Raw genomic sequence first — 13,674 nt, forward strand, 5'->3', positions numbered from 1 at the left:
GCATGTTTCTGGGTACTTGCATTGTTTAATTCATAAATTACAGGTGTATTATAGTATTTGAGAGTTGTAGCATTGCGCTTTAGTACCTGAATAGTGTAAATTCGCATAGTCGTCTGTCTTCTGTTTTTGTTTTGAACGGCCAGTGTTGGTTGGTCACAGCCAGTGTTCTCCCTGCTGCTGTTGGATAAGCAGCTGCCAGCAGTAGTCATATACTCTTAGGTCACTTATTTGTTACATAGTTTAATTCTTAATTTCTTTGTGTGTTTTTGGGTACTTGCATTGTTTAATTCATTAATTTCGGGCATGTTATAATATTTGAGTGTTGCAGCATCGCGTTTTAGTACCTGAATAGTGTAAAATCGCATTGTCTCCTTCTGCCGCCAAGCAGTGTGTCAGCAGTGTGGAAGTAGCAGCATTACTGCATTTACTAGGCAATCTTGTATTTTAATAACCATTTAAATTTTGTGTCAAATTGTTTGTGCTCTCTGTAGATTAGTTCAGATGTTCTTTGCACAACAGTTTTAGCATGGATAGGGATGGCAACTGCTGTGTTCGGATGCGGGCTGAGTTGGCATCCCTTCGCTCCCAGCTTCAGGCAGTGTTGGCTTCAGTCACACAGCTTGAGGCTGTTGCCAATGGGCATCACTGTGGGCGTCCGGATGGGGCTGGGGTTTGTCAGGGATGGCCAACTCATCCCACGCATCCCCTGATCGGACTACGGCTGTGGCTGCCCGGGATACTGCCCACATTGAGGCTGACCCCTCACCCATGGTAGAGTGGGGGGTCGTCTCAATGTATGTCAGGGGGTGAAAGACATTCCAGAGGGCTGAACGGAAGGCCTCCCCAATTTGTCTGACGAACCGGTTTCAGGCTCTGTCTCCAGCTGATACTGATCTTCAGCCGGGGGGAGTCACTCCAGATGTGGAAAGGGTCCTTCCGGATGCCATGAAGGGTACAGGGTGCATCCATCTGCATGTGGTTGTTCATGTCGACACCAATGATATGTGTCACTATGGATCGGAGGAAATCCTCTCTGGCTTCCGGTGGCTATCTGATTTGGTGAAGACTGCCAGTCTCGCTAGTGGGATGAATGCAGAGCTCACCATCTGCAGCATCGTCGACAGGACTGACTGTGGACCTTTGGTACAGAGCCGAGTGGAGGGTCTGAATCAGAGGCTGAAACTGTTCTGCGACGGTGTGGGCTGCAGATTCCTCGTCTTGCGCCATAGGGTGTTGGGGTTTCGGGTTCCGCTGGATAAGTCAGGAGTCCGCTACATGCAGCAGGTGGCTACACAGGTAGCAGGGGTTGTGTGGCATGGACTGGGCGGTTTTTAGGTTAGATGGCCTCGGGCAAGTACAGAAAGGGCAACAGCCTCAAAGAGTGCAGGGCAAAGTCAGGACATGTGGGGACCAAGCAGCAATTGGTATTGTAATTGTAAACTGTTGAAACTGCATTGGTAAAGTACCAAAACTTCAAGCGCTGATAGAAAGCACTGAAGCTGAAATCTTTATAGGTACGGAAAGCTAGCTGAAGCCGGAGATAAATTCTGCCGAAATTTTTATAACGGCACAGATAGTGTTTAGAAAGGATAGATAGAATGCAACCGGTGGTGTCATGTTTGTCACTGTTAGTAGTAATTTATCCTGTAGTGAAGTAGAAGTGGAGAATTCCTGTGAATTATTATGGGTGGAGGTTACTCTCAACAACCAAGCTAGGTTAATAATTGGCTCCTTTTACCGACCTCCTGACCAAGCAGCATTAGTGACAGAACAACTGAGAGGCTACAGTCCGGAACCATGTGATCGCTATGGTCGCCGGTTCGAATCCTTCCTCGGGCATGGATGTGTGTGATGTCCTTAGGTTAGTTAGGTTTAAGTGGTTCTAAGTTCTAGGGGACTGCTGACCACAGCAGTTAAATCCCATAGTGCTCAGGGCCATTTTTTTTAACAACTGAGAGAAAATCTGGAATACATTTCACATAAATTTTCTAAGCATGTTATAGTCTTAGGTGGAGATTTCAATTTACCAGATATAGACTGGGACACTCAGATGTTTTTTGGGCAGGTGGTAGGGACAGAGCATCGAGTGACATTATATTGTGCGCACTATCCAAAAATTACCTTGAGCAATTAAACAGAGAACCGACTTGTGGAGATAACATCTTGGACCTACTGATTACAAACAGACCTGAACTTTTTGACTCTATAAGTGCAGAACAGGGAATCGGTGATCATAAGGCCATTGCAGCATCCCTGAATATGGAAGTAAATAGGAATATAAAAAAAGGGAGGGAGGTTTGGGAAAAACCCACCGTGGTTCAACAACTAAGTTAGGAAACTACTGCAAAAGCAAAGAGAGCTTCACTGCAAGTTGAAATGCAGCCAAAACCTCTCAGACAAACAGAAGCTAAATGATATCAAAGTTAGCGTAAGGAGGGCTATGCGTAAAGCGTTCAGTGAATTCAAAAGTACAATTCTATGTATCGGCTTGACAGAAAATCCTAGGAAGTTCTGGTCTTACATTAAATCAGTAAGTGGATTGAAGCAGCATATCCAGACACTCTGGAATGATGATGGCATTGAAACAGAGGATGACACGTGTAAAGCTGAAATACTAAAAACCTTTTTCCAAAGCTGTTTCACAGAGGAAGACCGCACTGCAGTTCCTTCTCTAAATCCTCGCACAAACAAAAAAATGGCTGACATCAAAATAAGTGTTCAAGGAATAGAAAAGCAACTGGAATCATTCAACAGAGGAAAGTCCACTAGACCTGATGGGATACCAATTCGATTCTACACAGAGTACGCGAAAGAACTTGCCCCCTTCTAACAGCCGTGTACCGCAAGTCTCTAGAGGAATAGAAGATTCCAAATGATTGGAAAAGAGCACAGGTAGTCCCAGTCTTCAAGAAGGGTCATTGAGCAGATGCGCAAAACTATAGACCTATATCTCTGACATCGATCTGTTGTAGAATTTTAGAACATGTTTTTTGCTCGAGTATCATGTCGTTTTTGGAAACCCAGAATCTACTCTGTAGGAATCAACATGGATTATGGAAAGAGCAATTGTGTGAGACCCAACTCGCTTTATTTGTTCATGAGACCCAGAAAATATTAGATACAGGCTCCCAGGTAGATGCTATTTTCCTTGACTTCCAGAAGGAGTTAGATACAGTTCCGCACTGTCGCCTGATAAACAAAGTAAGAGCCTACGGAATATGAGACCAGCTGTGTGTCTGGATTGAAGAGTTTTTAGCAAACAGAACACAGCATGATGTTCTCAATGGAGAGAGGTCTACAGACATTAAAGTAACCTCTGGAGTGCCATAGGGGAGTGTCATGGGACCATTGCTTTTGGCAATATATATAAATGACCTAGTAGATAGTGTCAGACGTTCCATGCGGCTTTTCGCTGATGATGCTGTAGTATACAGAGAAGTTGCAGCATTAGAAAAATGTAGCGAAATGCAGGAATATCTGCAGCGGATAGGCACTTGGTGAAGGGAGTGGCAACTGACCCATAAAATAGAAAAATGTAATGTATTGCGAATACATAGAAAGAAGCATCCTTTATTGTATGATTAAATGATGGCAAAACAAACACTGGTAGCAGTTACTTGTGTAAAATATCTGGGATTATGCATGCAGAACGATTTGAAGTGGAATGATCATATAAAATTAATTGTTGGTAAGGCAGGTACCAGGTTGAGGTTCATTGGGAGAGTCCTTAGAAAATGTAGTCCATCAACAAAGGAGGTAGCTTACAAAACACTCGTTTGACCTATACTTGAGTATTGCTCATCAGTGTGGGATCCGTACCGGATTGGGTTGATGGAGGAGATAGAGAATATTCAAACAAGAAGAGCGGTGTGTTTCGTCACAGGGTTATTTGGTAAGTGTGATAGCGTTACGGAGATGTTTAGCAAACTCAAGTGGCAGACTCTGCAAGACAGGCGCTCTGCATTGTGGTATAGCTTGCTGTCCAGGTTTCAAGAGGGTGCATTTCTGGATGAGGTATCAAATATATTGCTTCCCCCAACTTATACCTCCCGAGGAGATCACAAATGTAAAAGTAGAGTGATTCGAGCACGCACAGAGGCTTTCTGGCAGTCATTCTTCCCACGAACCATACATGACTGGAACAGGAAAGGGAGGTAATGACAGTGGCATGTAAAGTGCCGCATGCCACACACCGTTGGGTGGCTTGTGGAGTATAAATGTAGATGTAGGTGTAATTTTAGATGAAATTTCCCCCTTCTTTCTCACTCCGTCTTCCTCTTCCTACATCTCTTTTTCCTCTATCCTCTGCACCATTTCTCTCTTGTGTGGCATTAAGTCATCTGTCCAAAGACCTACCTTCCCCCTATCTATACTCCACTCATTGATCTACTATAGGTGAGAATCTACAGGTTTCATTTCACAAGATGATGTAGCAAACGGCAGCCATATTTACTTCCAAGACTAATACACATATAATCCTCATAGCCTATGAGTTATGAGCGAATTAGCCAGTAATCCTGGATGGGGTCACTATGGTGGCAGCACTTACATAATTTGTGATGGTCATGTCAAATGGTACCAGGTGCTGCATTCCTCCTTCACCAGACCATGCCAGTAACCACCTGCTGGTTACTATTGCTGTCCCATATCTCACCCACACAGTGGTGAGATTTCACATCTGGCAATATACTGTCTGCTTTTGTTAGAAAGGACTCACTCTTGAGTCTCCTCTACCATTCTGCTGTCTCCACCAAGAAACATTCTCATTTGTTATGCTGATCTCTCCTTTATTATGTCAATATTTTAAATCCTTTCATGGATCAAATTTAGCAGTTAATTTCTCAGTCTAAAATAAAACATTACAGTCTTATTTAGTTATAAATATAAGAGAAAAGTTGTCTGTTTGAAGTTGCCTCTCATTTTTTTTTCCAGTGACAGACTTCTTGTCTGATCTTAGTGATACTCTCTACAATATTTCTTTGTGTGCTGCATAAAATCCTCAACCCTTTAATGGTACTGTACAATATTAGATAACTTTTGTGAAAATATATTATTTCAAAATGAAGCAGAACCATTACAAAAAGGTATGTTCAACATAGACTTGGGAGCCAATAATTGTAAGCAAATGAGGTTCTGTTATTCATATTTCTTCAAAACAAGAAAGAAGTAGAGGCCAACGGTTAGTGAGAAGTGTTATAAGCAGAGAGGTTAAAGAGATGCCACAAATTCTCCTCCAAAAATTTTGTATATCATCCTCCAGAATTATCAATTTCTTGGATGAAAATGGTGGGAATCTCAGCTTCAAGGTTCTTTGGTGAGCTCCCCTATGAATTAACTGTTATTTTGATTAGAAATTCTATTGATGTTTTCAGATCAAAATGTGTCACTGCAAATGCAAGTACAAGTAGGACGCCACAGTTCAAATTTATGCAATATGCAGAACTTGAAGCAGCATGGTGGCGACTAGACACAACAAAACGTGACATCTCGCAACTCCCACTGGAGCAGAGAGCCAAGATTATAACATCACAGGTAAGTGAAATTAGTTCATGGGTTCTATCAAATATTGACACAACCCCCCATATTACCCTGTTCATGGTAGTGCATTTCTTTAAGTTTGCACAAGTATTTTCAATAACATTTTGAGTAGTAAAGGAGTTGCGTGTTTAACAATCACCAAAGCTGGAACTATTGACATAGGCCCAAAGGGTTAGAATAAAGTAGAATCTCTAATATTTTGAAAATTGCAAAGGTCAGGTAACTCAAAATGGAGAGTATTTTACTTCTAAGCAGAAGGATGTCATTTTCACAATTAGCCATTTTGAGAGTTTAAGCACTGTTTGCATCCAGTCATCAAATTTTCAACCTATTTTATAAAAGAATTTTGATACTTGGATTCGTCACTGCCTCACCACCTCAGTCATACCTTTGTTCACTGCACACAATCATGTACAATTATGCTGACTTTTAATCTAGATGGTTAGGAGGCTGGAAAGTTATTTATTGTGGTGCAAGAAGTTGGAGGTGCTCTGCCCCCTATCATTGTTTCTCGTGTACATTATCTTGTAAGGGCAATTGGGAATATTTAAGTCACAGCAGGGAAATGAGTGTAAGAGAACTACAACTATGGTATGAGCACTGCTTTTTGCCAATAGCTGTTAAAAAGAACATGCTTTTACTTGATTCCTGGGCTGCATATAAATGTCATACTCCTTTAGAGCAAACTATTCTTCCTGAAAAGTGTGTGACATTGGAGTTCATACCATCTGGACCACTGGACAAATTCAGCCTCATATGTTTCTTTTTTACATGGCTATAAAACATATTATCGCACTATCTGCAGCTATGCCTTAAAAGATAGCCAGTTTCATGATATGCTCCACTGCAGACTGTTTCAGTTTCAGTTGTATGCCATCATATCCCACCAATTCTCTGTTGTGACTCGCCGATCTTTCAAAGTGCCGCCGCACAGTTACGCTCATCCTCTACATGCGGTGCTGTCGGCCAGCCATGCAGCAGAAGCGCCACCTAAGCGGCCGGCCAGCCAGCAGCCGCTAGACTTGGACTCAGTTATGATTTGACTGTTAAAGTGTGCACACGTCTTACTCTATTTACTTGATCTGTGACTTTCATGTATTGCGTCTTCCCTGAAATATATTTGTTCAACTTGAAGTTATTACAATTGGCGACGAGAAAGAGATTTTTCTTTTCCATCGTTGACCCACATGTTTCCATGGCTACTTTAGAGCAACTATTGCAAGGTCTCATAGAACAGGCAATGCTTCTCACAAATGCGATTCGTTATTTCGTCACGGCATCAAATTCGGTGCGTCTCTCGTCATTATCTCTACCTATTTTTCCTCATTACAACGAGACAATGGAAGACTGGTCTGATTACGAAAAACGTCTTTGACAGCACTTCTTGGCATTTCATGTCGCGAATGAACAAACATGTGAGTCTCTGTTCCTTTCATGGATTTCACCACAAATGTATTGTTTGTTGTTTCAATTGGCTTCTTTGAAAGACCCTGCATCTTTGTCCTTTGCTGAAATGTGCTCACTTCTGTCCGTCTATTTTCAAAAGTGTCAACTTGTTACTGAAGTTCACAAAGAATCATATGCTGATTCCATGGTCCGGGATGCTATTATCTGATCGGCGTCCGACAAAGAAGTTAGGCAATGTGCACTTCAGTAGGCAAATCCGACTCTAGATGAAGTCCTAACCATCGCTCAGTCTTTTGAAATTTCTCGTGCCGCTGGAGTGCAAATGGAGGCATGGGACGACATTGGGGAAATACAACTTCTGTGTGATGTTGACGAAGTGTGTGGCACGTCACCGCCCGCCGACGTGGCTGCAGTACGCTCCCAAGCACAGCTTCGACCTAACCGTAAACAAACCTCTAAGAAACTGCAGCAAAACTCATGGCAACTTCCTTCATGTCACGGTGTTTTATGAAACATTCACGAGAAGATTGTCCACAGCGTTGGGCTCTTTACTTGTCTCGTTTCAATTATGAGATTCATTTCTGGCTGATGGCTCAACATGCGAATGCTGATGCACTGTCTCGCCTTCCCATGGGCCCTGATCTGGCATTCAATAGGGATGAACTTTTGTGTTTCCACCTGGATGTTGCCGAGCAGTGGGTTGTGGATGGGTTCCCCATCACCGGGGACCGGCTGGCGGCTGCCACGGGTTCTGACCCTACCCTCTCCCGGGTTTTACGCTGTATTCAGAAGGGTTGGCAAGATCGTCCATCCACTAAGACTTCTGATCTGTTGCAGAATTACTATGCTTTGCATTACCACTTCACGACTAGGGATGGTGTTATCCTCCATTCCACCGAAAATGCTTCACCACATGTTGAGGTACCTGCATCTTTGCGTACTTCGGTCTTGCACCTCCTTCACTAAGGGCACTGGGATGTCTCTCGCACAAAATCTCTGGTGCGCTGTCATGTGTACTGGCCTGGCATCAACTCTGAAATCGCACACATGGTTGCCTCCTGCAGCCCTTGTGCGTCACAGTCCACCCCCCCAAAGAGATCTTTGTCGCCGTGGCCTATGCCTGAGAAGCCCTGGGAGCGTATTCATGCTGACTTCACCGGACCTTTTTTAGGTACTTATTGGCTTCTCGTTGTTGATGCCTACTCTGACTTTCCTTTCATTGTCCGTTGCACGTGGCCTACCACCTCGGCAACCACCAATGCTCTAGCTCGCATTTTCTCTTTGGAAGGCCTACCCTCTACTCTTGTTACTGATAATGATCCACAATTTGCATCTTCCAATTTTGCAGATTTTTTTGCCCGTCACGGCGTCATGCATGTCACAGCCCCTCCGTTCCATCCACAGTCAAATGGTGGTGCTGGATGACTCATGGCCGCGGGTGCCTTCGCTTAGCCGGTTCACCGCCGACGACCTTGTATGGGTACGGGGATATGGCAGGTGGCCAAAGTGGACGCCTGTATGAAACCCAGGCACGGGTGTTGCAGTGCGTCATTCGGACCTGCTTCGGCCTCGTGTGCTGGCGACGCATGTTCCAGATGCCGCTACACCACCTTTGGCTTCCTGATGCTGGGGATAATGGATTCTCTCATTACCCACAACACAGTCCTTTCACTTTCATATCGGTGCCAGCACAAGAACTGACAGCACCAGGAGACATGCACATGCAGGAAACAGATGACCATCATCTGTTGGAGCAACTCTACTCGCCTCCTTCTCCTACAGATGCAGACACATCGCCCATGTCTCCTGTTATAACAACCGGACTTGCCGCAATGGGCAGATTGGTGCACGGGGCCACGGCAGATTCGACACCTATGTCTCCTGCCATCTCGACCTGTTATAAACAGGGACACTTCCATCCATATGGGAAGCCTCCGCCTCAAGACTTTATGGCCAGTCATACAACACCTATGGACGTTAGCAATCTACAGGCCACCTCCATCAAGATCTGTGCAAAATATTCGAAGGAGGGAAAAGTGTTGTGAGTCGCTGATCTTTCAAAGTGCCGCCCCGCAGTTACGCGTGTCCTCTACATGTGGCCCTGTCTGCCAGCCATGCAGCAGCAGTGCCACCTAAGTGGCCAGGCAGCCAGCGGCCGCTAGACTTGGACTCAGTTATGATCTGACTGTTAAAGTGTGCTCATGTCTTACTGTATTTACTTGATCTGTGACTTTCATGTATTGTGCCTTCCCTGAAATATATTTGTTCAACTTGAAGTTATTACAATTGGCGACGAGAAAGAGATTTTTCTTTTCCATCGTTGACCCACATGTTTCCATGGCTACTTTAGAGCAACTATTGCAAGGTCTCATAGAACAGCAAATGCTGCTCACAAATCTGATTCGTTATTTCATCACGGCATCAAATTCGGGGCATCTCTTGTCGGTGTCTCCACCTACTTTTCCTCTTTACATCGAGACAGCAGAAGACTGGTCTGATTACGAAATACGTCTTTGACAGCATTTCTTGGCATTTCATGTCGTGGATGAACAAACATGTAAGTCTCTGTTCCTTTCATGGATTTCACCTCAAATTTATCGGTTGTTGTTTCGATTGGCTCCTTTGAAAGACCCTGCGTCTTTCTCCTTTGCTGAAATGTGCTCACTTCTGTCCGTCTATTTTCAAAAGTAAACGCATGCAGTAGCCTCTCATGTTGCCTTTTATCATTGTTAAAAAACAACTGAATCAATGCTATTGTTACCTTTTATTGTTGTCAAAAACAACTGAATCAATCCTATCATGCTAGAGCTGCTGAACTTCACGGCCTCAGTAGAAAGTGTCAATTTGTTACTGAATTTCACGAAGAATCATACGCCTATTCCATGGTTCAGGATGCTATTATCCGATTGGCGCCCGACAAAGAAGTTAGGCAATGTGCCCTTCAGTTGGCAAATCTGACTCTAGATGAAGTCCTAGCCATCGCTCAATCTTTTGAAATTTCTCTTGGCGCTGGAGTGCAAATGGAGGCATGGGGCGACGTTGGGGAAATACAACCTCTGTGCGATGGTGACGAAATGTGTGGCGTGTCCCCGCCAGCCGACATGGCTGCAGTATGCTGCCAAGCACAGCCTCAGCCCAACTGTAAACAAACCTCTAAGAAACTGCAGCAAAACCCACATGTCTTACTCTGTTTACTTGATGTGTGACTTTCATGTATTGCATCTTCCTTGAAATATATTTGTTCAACTTGAAGTTATTACATTCTCTCCATCTTGTTACAAAAATATGATTCTATATGCATTATTTAAGTGTGGATACCTAGCCAAATGTCCTGCATGGTTTGCAACTCCCAAGAGATTCACCTAAAGTCTCAATGATGTGAACTTTTGTGATCACTGTGGTGCACCATTTTTCATTCGGTGTGTCCGCAGCTCGTGGTCTTGCGGTAGCATTCTCGCTTCACACGCACGGGTTCTCGGGTTCGATTCCTGGTGGGTTCAGGGATTTTCCCTGCCTCAAGATGACTGGGTGTTGTGTTGTCATCATCATCATCATTCATACCCATTATGGTCAGAGGAAGGCAATGGCAAACCACCTCCATTAGGACCTTGCCTATTCGGCGGTGCAGGTCTCCCGCATCGACCTCTACACTCCTCGGAGTATGGGACCTCATCATCATCATCATCATCGTTCATGGTGTAAGTTAATGGCTTGTTTTGAACGTTTCTTGAATGTTGACAATGTCCATTTTTTGAAGTGTAATACATACATCCTATAGAAGGTTGATCTTTATACCTCTCAGACACTCATCATCTGTTGTTCATGTGGTGCCCATGGTGAGTCATTAGCAGCTAATATTTTTCCAGTCATAACTGTTAACACAACACTTGCAAATAAGTCTTTCTAAAGACTGAACTTGCAACCTTGCACTCAAGGGGTTCCTAGTGAGAGAGAATATACTAACAAGTTAACCTACATGTGTGAAGAATGTTGGTATACGTTTCCTAGAGATCAATAGTGGTAAACAGTGTGTGATATGATGACAGACATTGCACAGGTTTTAGATATCAAGGAAAAATAAATTTTCTAACACATGAACCAAGGAAAAATAAATTTTGTGACACATGAAACAAAGATCTAGACTTAGTTCCAGTTGTTAGTAAACTGTACTGCATTATGAGATCCAAACAAATTTATAAAGGCATGATAATATTTTGTGTTTATTGGGTGTCTGTGAATGTTGGTAAATTAATAATTCAGAAGCAGATTTTGACAAATTTAGTTCTTTCCAAATCAATATATTATTTTTAGAATGAGATTTTCACTCTGCAGCAAAGTGTGTGCTTATATGAAACTTCCTGACAGATTAAAACTGTGTGCCTGACCAAGACTTGAACTCGGGACCTTTGCCTTTCGCACCCAAGTGCTCTACCAACTGAGCAACCGAAGCACAACTCATGTCCAGTCCTCACAGTTTTAGTTCTGCCAGTTTCATATCAGCGCACACTCCATTGTAGAGTGAAAATCAAATTCTGGAAACATCCCCCAGGCTGTGGCTAAGCCATGTCTCCGCAGTATCCGTTCTTTCAGGAGTGCTAGTTCTGCAATGTTTGCAGGAGAGCTTCTGTAAAGTTTGGAAGGTAGGAGACAACATACTGGCAGAAGTAAAACTGTGAGGACTGGGTGTGAGTCATGCTTCGGTAGCTCAGATGGTAGAGCACTTGCCCGCAAAAGGCAAAGGTCCCGAGTTTGAGTCTCGGTCGGGCACACAGTTTTAATCTGCCAGGAAGTTTCATATCAGCGCACACTCTGCTGCAGAGTGAAAAATCTCATTCTGGAAACATTCCCCAGGCTGTGGCTAAGCCACAGCTTGGCAAAGAGTTTGGTGATCTTAAACTTTATGCCACCATCTTGCTGGCCAAATACTAGTAGTAAAAATCACTTTGATCTCATGAATTTCAACTGGCTGCCTCTGAGTATATTTTCACTACATATGACATGACAAGTGACCATGGGTTTGGAGAAAGATAAGATAGAAGTGAATGAAAGGAACACATTCTATATACACTCCTGGAAATGGAAAAAAGAACACATTGACACTGGTGTGTCCGACCCACCATACTTGCTCAGGACACTGCGAGAGGGCTGTACAAGCAATGATCACACGCACGGCACAGCGGACACACCAGGAACCGCGGTGTTGGCCGTCGAATGGCGCTAGCTGCGCAGCATTTGTGCACCGCCGCCGTCAGTGTCAGCCAGTTTGCCGTGGCATACGGAGCTCCATCGCAGTCTTTAACTATGGTAGCATGCCACGACAGCGTGAATGTGAACCGTATGTGCAGTTGACGGACTTTGAGCGAGGGCGTATAGTGGGTATGCGGGAGGCTGGGTGGACGTACCGCCGAATTGCTCAACATGTGGGGCGTGAGGTCTCCACAGTACATCGATGTTGTCGCCAGTGGTCGGCGGAAGGTGCACGTGCCCGTCGACCTGGGACTGGACCGCAGCGACGCACGGATGCACACCAAGACCGTAGGATCCTACGCAGTGCCGTAGGGGACCGCACCGCCACTTCCCAGCAAATTAGGGACACTGTTGCTCCTGGGGTATCGGCGAGGACCATTCGCAACCGTGTCCATGAAGCTGGGCTACAGTCCCGCACACCGTTAGGCCGTCTTCTGCTCACGCCCCAACATCATGCAGCCCGCCTCCAGTGGTGTCGCGACAGGCGTGAATGGAGGGACGAATGGAGACGTGTCGTCTTCAGCGATGAGAGTCGCTTCTGCCTTGGTGCCAATGATGGTCGTATGCGTGTTTGGCGCTGTGCAGGTGAGCGCCACAATCAGGACTGCATATGACCGAGGCACACAGGGCCAACACCTGGCATCATGGTGTGGAGAGCGATCTCCTACACTGGCCGTACACCTCTGGTCTCACAATAACCATATGCATTGATTGTGGTAAGAAATCAATCAGCAAAATGCCTTTACTGTCCCAAAAAATGATGCACATGTCTCTTTGAGGTGTCAAGATTTGCTTAGGCTTAACCTTTGTTGGGGATAAACTGTGCCTCCATTCCACTGATTGCTGTTTTGTTTCAGGGGTGTCATACGATACCCAAGTTTCATCCCCTGTGACTATCCAAGAAAGAAAACCATTGTAGCATGTCAAAAACTGAAGTGCACTGTCCATCTGTTGTTTTTTGTGTTGCTCAGTAAGAATTTTGGGTACCCAACATGAGCAAAGTTTTTGAAATTTCAGTTTGTCAGTAACTATTTCATGAATTAGTGATCGTGACATTTGTGTAACTTCCATAGCAAGGGCACTATGTGTAAACTTACAGTTGTGCTTAATCTTCTCTTTAATTGTGTGAACCAGTTCATCAGTAACCACAGATGGGCATCCACTTCATTCTTCATCATGCACTTGATCACATCCTTCATTGAACAGTCTGACCCATCTTCTAACCACTGAATAAACCTCTCAGATTGGCAATGAATTTCCTTTGGTTTAACTTTCTTTGCATTTAGAAAACGAATCACAGATCTGATTTCACACATGGCCCCATTTTCAATTATGGCTGACATTATAAAGAAGCACTACATAGCTCATCTAGGCAGCACTGATCTGAAAATGGCGTACATGTCTTCTCCTTGAGTCAGAGTAGCATTCTCAGGACTGCGATCATAGCACTGCTGTGGATAGAAATAGAAATGGAACTTTCTT

General features: G+C 44.2%; 1 protein-coding gene across 3 annotated transcripts in view; it reads left to right on the top strand.

Moving 5' to 3' along the window:
* LOC126334791 (uncharacterized) overlaps positions 1-13,674 on the top strand; it is a 176,137-nt gene that overhangs the window by 107,060 nt on the left and 55,403 nt on the right. For all 3 annotated transcript variants that reach the window (XR_007564777.1, XM_049997415.1, XM_049997417.1), the window contains one exon: positions 5,373-5,532. Coding sequence is in view for 2 of the 3 variants with exons in the window: in XM_049997415.1 (XP_049853372.1) it covers positions 5,373-5,532 (160 nt within the window). In the remaining variant the exon portion in view is untranslated. The remainder of the gene's footprint in view (positions 1-5,372; positions 5,533-13,674) is intronic.

The sequence above is a fragment of the Schistocerca gregaria genome, chromosome 2 (genome assembly GCF_023897955.1).
Source record: "Schistocerca gregaria isolate iqSchGreg1 chromosome 2, iqSchGreg1.2, whole genome shotgun sequence".
NCBI classification, from domain to species: Eukaryota; Metazoa; Arthropoda; class Insecta; order Orthoptera; family Acrididae; genus Schistocerca; species Schistocerca gregaria.